At 41.7% G+C, this 8,387-nt stretch overlaps 1 protein-coding gene across 1 annotated transcript in view; it reads left to right on the plus strand.

The window, feature by feature from the left end:
• The first annotated feature begins 343 nt into the window (after positions 1 to 343).
• Positions 344 to 8,387, plus strand: part of LOC102382883 (long-chain fatty acid transport protein 6) — a 50,834-nt gene continuing 42,790 nt past the window's right edge. The window contains 3 exon segments of the mRNA XM_025206695.1: positions 344 to 420; positions 657 to 1,160; positions 7,314 to 7,520. Of these exon segments, the coding sequence (XP_025062480.1) occupies positions 680 to 1,160; positions 7,314 to 7,520 (688 nt within the window). The 5' untranslated portion in view covers positions 344 to 420; positions 657 to 679.

Below are 8,387 nucleotides of genomic sequence, written 5' to 3' on the forward strand. Positions count from 1 at the left end.
CCCCCTTTTGCATGAAAGAAGGGAAGCTACGACGGGAGAAGTGGGGCTGAGGAGGAGTCCTCCAGTTTCTTGTTGTGTGAATGCCTCTTCAGGGCGGAGTGGGATTGCATGCAGATGCCTCAAACCTCTGGCATGCCTAATAGGTGGACTGGGATCTGGTGGCTGCAGCGTTTCGCTGGGCGATAAGGGATTAGGGGGGGAAGCAGGGGGGATTAAGGCCATCACTGGCGGTGGCTCGAAGCAGGCGGCTCCTGGTGGCGCGCGAGGGGTTGCCGGGGGCAGGGCCACCCCTCCCGGGCTGCCCGCCTTGCAGCAGCAGCGCCGAGGGAGGCGGGCGGGCGGGGGGGGGGGAGCAGCGAGCAAACAGCGGCACAAGCACCAGTTCCCACCTTGTGCAAACGGAGGAGGCTGCTGCGGTCAGTGAGTCTCGGGCCGGGGGACGCAGAAGCCGCTGGGGCAAGGGCAGCCCTCGCTCTGCTCCGATGAGGGAACTGGGGGGGCTCTTTCAAGGGGCTTTGCAGGCTCGCTGAGTACATCAGGGCTGGAGGAGGCCGAGGGAAGGGCTGGGGCTGTTCCCCGGGGCCCCCTGAGGTGGAGGCTCCTGCAGGCTGGCAGGACTGCTCCCAGGCCTCTGGCTGTAACCCTCTTCTTTGCAGGTGCCAGCCGCTCCTTGGCTCCTATGCTGCCATCGTGGGTGCCAGGCGTGGCTGTGGGGCTGGTTTCCCTGCACCTCCTTCAGAAGCTGCTCTTCCCCTACTTGTGGCATGACTTGAGGGACTTGCTGCAAGCTGTGGGCTGCAGGCTGTCGGCTGTGGTGCGCAGGGTGTGGAGGCAGCTTCCCACAGTGCTGGGCAGGTTTGTAAGGCTGGCCGAAGAGCAGCCCCACAAGCCCTTCCTCATCTATGATGGGCGTGTCTACACCTACCAGGACGTGGACAGGAGGAGTAACCAGGTGGCCCAGGTCTTCCTGCACAAGGGAGGTCTGAAGAAGGGGGACACCGTGGCTCTGCTGATGACCAACGAGCCCGACTTCATCCACGTGTGGTTTGGATTGGCCAAACTGGGCTGTGTGGTGGCTTTCCTCAACTCCACCATCCGCTCCAAGTCCCTCCTGCACTGTATCAACAGCTGTAAGCCCAAGCTCCTGGTCATTGGGGCAGGTATAGTATGCACCTGATTTGTAGGCTCCTGCTCTTAACCTCACACGCTAAGCTTTTCCCTTTATTGGAGACCTGGTTTCCCCCAAAATAGTCATATTGCATAGTAGTAGTTGCACAGGAGTGGTCTAGTTGCAAATGAGTACCCTTTTTGCTTGGGAAACACTTAAAAAGATATAGGTCTTCTCAAGATCGTGGGCATGGGACTAATTTGTGGCATGCCTGCCAAAAAGTTTACCCCCCACCGGTGCAGCACATAGGTGACAAGATGCCTTTCAGTGGACAATTTACCTTCAGCAGTTGGGGTGAAATCAAAGCTGGCTCAAGGCATGGCCAGCACACTTTAGGCTAGTTCCCTTTTATGGATCTTAAGTGCTCAGAGGGAAGCAAAACCACTTTTGTCTGAGGCATTGTAACTAGTGTTGATTGGAGAGAGTTCAATTAAAATCATGGATCTAGAATGAGAATTTGATCTGAAAAAGGTTTCAGCATCCAAATCCAGACCCAATTTTTGTAAATAGCCCTTTATTTTTACAAAATACCAAACAGAATCTTAAAAAAGAGAATATCCTGAAGTGTGGGGAATGTGTGTGCATTTCAAAATCTAGACCTCTCTCATCTTTAAATGATTGACCAGCCCTATTTCTGGTTTGCTGCTTATTGTCCCACTATTATTGGTCTGACAGTGGGCTTTAGCATCCATGCCAACAGATTAGTGACAGGACCGTCTACCTATACTTTGTAGTAGTGATTTTTCTACTTATAATTCTGAAACATTTTCCCTCACTTTAATTTACATTACATTTAACTTTTATTGGGTTTTTTTTGCATATTCTGTACAGGTATATGGTAGGTTATCTTAAAGGTGTAATTAGAACCTGATATTTATACAAAAAGACTGCTAAAACAGGAGGCAATTCAGTAAGATTCAAAAACACATAATGACCAGTTGTTTCTGAATTTATTTTTCTCTTAACTTTCAGTAGGGACAAAAATCACATAGGCCTACATAAGGAAAATGGCTACTGATGGAAATTGTTCAACTTTGATTCCTCAATATAGTAGGTTGAGTAGAAGTAGTATATATTAACAGCATACATATAATACCAGAATCTCTCCACCTGGAACAGGGAGGTACAAACAGCATTTAATGGTACCTTTATTGGTGCTACATCTTAAGAAAGGACCAGTTCTGGGTATGAAATACAGTACCACTTTGCCACCACTAGCATTGCTGTGCAGTTCCACTGAAAAAGGTTTACTTTGGTTAGTTCCAGAGTCCTTTCCTGGCCACTTTTCAGGATTCGGGAATTATGGGACTTCTGGCACACTTTTCAGTTGCTTTCTGCTGCTGTTGCATGGTATTTTGAACTTTCTATCATTATGGGCCCTGCGCTCTGGTTTACAGTGGAAGAAGACAAAACAAGTCAGGAATAATTTTTAGAGAATAAGAGACAGCAAGGATTTTTTTCATGCAGCTGTAAATTTGGAAAACCTATGGTGACATACAAACAGGAGGGCCCTTTTAAAGACATCAGCTACCTGAATGGAGAGTGGGCAGAAGAACTTTCAGTTCTCCTCAAAGCAGATATTTTTTAATAATTCACATTTTGATTTAAATAAATGAGTAAAAAATGGAAGGAAGGATTTTGAAATATTCAGAACAGTGAATAATTCAAGATATGCAATGCAGACTATGTGAATCTGTACCAAAAGTGTTTTAGTTGCATAACCACCTGTATGGAGCCGTCCCTGACTAAGTGTGAAAAGGTGGGATTTGGTTCCTGATTTCTTAGATTGCTTGCTATGCTTTGTTCTCTGCAATTCGCTTGGTCCCATACTTCGGTTGATGCCCTCTTTCAAGGTAACACAAATATATCTTTTGACTTGCACTAAGTACTTGTAGTCCCCCAAACACACTGCAGTATCCACTGCACTGTCTTAAGTGTGATTTCAATCAAATTGTCGCAAACTCCATGATTCTAAGCTGCACCTGACCCCTACAGACATATGGGGTCTGAATACAGCTTACAAGGGGCTGAGTATCAAGAGGCACCATATCTGAAATAGAAAAGTTTGACACAGGTTTTTACTATTAAAGAGATTTAAGTAGTCCAGCTTATTTTCTGGTGCCAGACAATGGGAATCACGTGAATTGGCATGTACACTTGAGTGCCCCTCAAATATTGTGTTAGAAATAATTTGTGCAACCTTTTTGGATGGATTGAGCAACATTTTTCTCAGAACAAGTTGATCTCATTGATAATTGGCACAGATCAGGCAATGTGTAGTCATGTCTTTCTGCCAATAAGTGGTATTGTTTGTTAGAAAAAAATATAACACCCATTTGTGTGACTAACAATTAAGGATGGTTTAGAGCCAAAACGTATTTTGTCTATTATTCTAAGGTCACAACAGGGAATATTTACGTATTTCAGGTTGTTCAAATGTAACAGTGTGTGTCACAGATGTACAGCTCAAAAATGAACTGTTCATAAGGTTGCAGGGAAACATAAAGGTGGGGGAAGAGGGGGAATCTCAAAACTGGTGGAAAAAGTGATATCTTTTATTAGACCAACTAGATATTTGCAAACAAATTATTTTATGTGAGGGGATCTCTACTTTCTTGAAAGCATGTGCACATTGCACTTTTCAGTGAGTGCCAAGTTGTTAATGTTTATATCTGAATATTCACGATGTACCATGCAAATGCCACACAGGACTTTTGTTTACTGTTATTAGTGTCAAAACTTAACACTTGATATCAGCCTACAGGAGCCTGAGAAGTGATAACTCATTCAAGATCAAACAAATCCTAAAATGTTGGTATTGGTTTAGGTATTTTCCTAAATCAAAATGTAAACAAAATACTGAAGTTCACAACCTCCAGGATTCCCTTACCCTTTGATTCTGTGTGAGTGCTAAGTACCCACAGACGTGCTGTACTTCAGTTTCTCTGAGACAGCTGTTTATTTCCAACACATGGAGAAGATCTGTGTTAAATGAGCAGCAGACTGTTTACAAAATCTAGTGCAGAAATCCACTATACACTGAACAACAAATCAGTGATGATCATTGTTTTGAATCATTTTACATTTTTTTTTTTTTCATAACTAATCCTTGGTTGATGTATAAGCATGTTGAGAGTTGTTTTCAGGGATCATTATACATCCATTTTTCCAGAAGCATAGTAACTAGGCTCCTGGCTCTTTTAACGATAGGAAAATTTGCAGCTGTTTCTGATTTGTCTTTTTTTATTCCTCCCAGAAAATGGCCTTTTTTTGTTTTCTTATCTAACCTCAAATCTATTTCAAGATTAACATTTAATTACAAACAGTTCAAATGTTATTTCAAGTACTTAATTCCATAGTACAGCCTTTGTGCTGAAACAGCTCATAATAAGTGTGTTCAATATTAGATTTTTAAAAAGAACAGTTAAACATGGCAATAGAAATTTTTAGGTTACCTGAGTGATCCAAGAATGGAAACAGAAAATCAATAAGCATGTATTTTTTCAATCTGAGGTATGCTTTTAATTATTTGGAATAAAAGATAGACTTGATCTAATAAGAAAGAACAGTAGCTTTTTGATATTTGAATCTTAAATGACCATGTAAAGAACCTGAAATTAGGAAGTTTCTTCCCCTCTTCAGAAAGACTACCTTACTAGGTAATATGATGTCTAATTGCTCCAGATTCCCTCCTACTTGGCCAACTCCTATTTTAAATGCATTTCATATTCACATTTATATTTAAGACCATTGTACTAAACAGCAAAACCTTATAATACACCTGAAATTCTGAATAATGACCAACATTTAGTCTCAAATTCCTTATTTTTCTTTGTATTTAGTAGTGATCACAACAAGAAAAAATTGTGTGAAAAAGCCAGTGTTTTCATGATACAACTTTCATTAAGCTGCAAAAAAATTAAGGGAAGTAAAAGACTAGAGAGACTAGACGTGTAAGAAGTATGCTCCATAATTATTATTTTTTGTTGTTATTTGAAATCTTCATAAATTGGAGAGAATGGAGTGATAGCCATTGCTGTCAAGAGCGTAATTGTGGGTGAAGGGTCATCTGTCCACAAATGCAGGATTTGCTATGCCTAAACAATCTCTGATGACTACCAAGCCTTTTCTAGAAAACCACTAAGGAAAGAGATTCCATAGCTTCCTTAATTATGGTACCACTCTATTAGGATCCATAATTATCCTACAGTGCATGAGGATAGATCATTATTAGCAAGGTACCCAAGTCCTAGCTCCTGTGCACCAGTTTGGGATATCTGCAAAAACTGTACAGTGATACTGGATAAGAGAGTCATTGACCCCTGTTTCTGTATGCTGGAGGCTTCTGGAAACAAAATTCCTGTTGGATAACGTGTAGCTTGTATTACGTTGAGTTTAGTTTATAACTGTTTTCAGTACAAAAATGTATTCGGCATTCTGTCTGACTCGGGACTACAGAAAGTTACCCTATTTTATAACATGATAATTTAGCAGAATTAGCGATTTGATTTCACCTTTCCTATTTAATAAGTTACATTTTCACAGGATACTACTGCAAAAATTAGTTCTGTTCAGGTATTAAACCTGACTGTCCAGAACTTCTGCGAAATGCAGTATGGTCTGTCATTAGGGCTCATATATATTAAAAAAAACTTTTTCCTTATAAAAGGCAAAACAAAGTAACATGTATACAAGCTTTTATGTTTAACCGTGTTTTAAAGGAGAAATGGTACCAGGATTGGGAAATCCTGCTTTTTCATTTACCTGTTGTGATTAAGGACAAATAATTTCAACTTTGTTTGTTTATGCATCAATTAAAAATTGGGATGTTAACTTTAGTCTTGCTACTGTCTCTGTTGAGTATAAATTTATGATGAAGGCCTTTATCCAGCAAAGCACTTTAACATTAATATAACTTTAAACATGTAAGTAATCCTCTTGACTACAGTAGGACTACACATATCCTTAAATTGCTGGATTCATGTCTTCATTTCTGTATAGTGCTCTGAACATGGAACTGGTTATAAAAAACCTAAATAAGCATAAATGCCCAGGCACTGTTTGAGAATCAGATCTTGTATTTTGCCACTTCTTATTTTTATTTTGGCACTTTTTGTCAGTTTGGTTTGTCCTTTTACAAGTGCTTAGATTTAGTTTATTCATAATTTATTTTCATTTTCCTCTAGCTAAAGGCTTGTGAGAGAGAACCTTCAGTAAATGAATGTGCCATATTAAGTAAATGAAATGATGATAGATAAAATATTGAAAAGTGCCTTGTTGTTTTTCAAGGATATTTAGACTCCTAGAGATGAAGATAAGCATTTAGGGTCTTGGAAAGTGCTTAAATGGGCCTTAGGTGGGTTTTATATACAAAGTCAGCAGAAATAAATCAATTTAACCTTGCTCCAGTTGCCAGACATCTCCAAGATTCCTAGATGCCTCCGTTCTTGTTTCTGGTCATACTTTTTTGCATTTTCTACTAGGCAGTTAGGCACCTAAGCTTCAGAGGGGGACACACTTGTGCGTGAGGCTGCTGACAGATCTGGGGGGGGAAAAACAAAAAACCCAGTGCTTTACTTTCAGTTTAGTGTGTCTATGTGCCTAGCGCAGCACATGCCCAAAAGAGGCATATCATCATTTTGACCCAGCTTACCCACCTTTTTGTATAGATTGTGCACTTCAGTGGCACATTTTGTCACTTTTAATCAATAAAGGTTAGATTCAATAACATTTAGCCTTTTTGATTTCCCAAACTCTCCCTATTCTCTGCATAGAGGGCCTAAGTATACGCATCATGAAATGATTTCCTTTGTAGTCCATTGGGCTTGAAGCTTCATTGTTTGTTGTAATGCACTTCTGCTTTGGAAAGGCACTGAAAGATGCCCAAGGTGGGATGAGGCCAAGACAAGATAATCGCTGTAAATAGCTTTCTTTTTGATATCTAGCTATAAGTTGAAGCTGCACTTGCATTGCTTGTGCTTTGTCAAGTCACTCCTCAGATTTATCAGTGGCTATTCTATTCCTTTACCAATGAGATAAATGTCTCATCATATTTTACTAATACAACATTCATAATTAAAACTTTAATATATATTGTGTAAATATGCTGCAGTACAAGTGAGATGTTGTTGTTCTTGTTTTTAAGATATGCTTGGGACACTAAAAGAAATTCTTCCTAGTCTCCAAAAAGATATTGATGTTTGGGTAGTGACAAAAGACTCCACTTTGCCAAGTGTTCATACCCTGTTAGACAGACTGGAAGGTGCATCTGAAGACCCTGTACCAGTTCATCTCCACTGTGATAATGACCTCAAGTCTTCTGTTCTCTACATTTTTACCTCAGGAACAACAGGTACTGTTTTTCCCCCAAGAGAAGGATTTTTTTTTCCCCCTCAAACTCTTTCCAGAGAATTGTATTTCCATTAGTTGCTAAAATTGTTCATGAAACTATCAGTTAGTGTATCTGATATAAGATAGTTCTACTAGTGACTTCTCAGTCATAGTTTCTTTTGTAGTGCTGTATCAGGAGCTCAAGGAAGGCATCTGTCACTTTTGGGTTAGGGACAGACATTACACCTAAACCAGTTTAAACCTATAACAGAAGTGACATTCAGTGCACATAAACCAGTTTGAAAATGGCCCAAACTGGTTTGAGATGAACCTGGTTGAATGTAATATCAGACTTAACTGAACTGGCTCAAACCAGTTTATGCAATGTCTGTCCCAGACCTCTTCCTGGTTTAAGAGAAACCAGACACCCCCAGCATGCTCTAGGCTGGGTAGGGCTCTCAGCTCCACAGAAGGGCTGGCCCCTCCTCTGCTCTGTAGCCAGAGCAGGGACTGGCCCTAGCAGAGACACCGGCTGGCACGACCCCATTAAGGCAAAGTGGACAGAGAGGGGGGTAATTCTTCCCTCCTTCCCCCACCAGAGCCATGATCAGCCAGTCTGTGGGGGAGCAGAGGGGAGGGGGCTGTAGCGGTGGCCCCTAGAACTGTCAGACCCCAGCTTCATGGAAGGGAGGAGGGAGGAATTAACCCTTCTCCCTGCCCCCTTCACCTTAACGGGGCCATGCTGAGTTGGTTGCCCCATCAGGTGGGGAGGGGGGCTCTGTTCCATGCTGGAGGGGATTCTTCTCCCTCCTCCTCCCATGGTGGGGAGGGAGACTCTGAGGCATTGGGTGGGGACTCCTCCTCCTCCCCCTCCCCCCCCCCCCCCCCC

The sequence above is a fragment of the Alligator sinensis genome, unplaced genomic scaffold, assembly GCF_000455745.1.
Source record: "Alligator sinensis unplaced genomic scaffold, ASM45574v1 scaffold10_1, whole genome shotgun sequence".
Classification (NCBI taxonomy): Eukaryota; Metazoa; Chordata; order Crocodylia; family Alligatoridae; genus Alligator; species Alligator sinensis.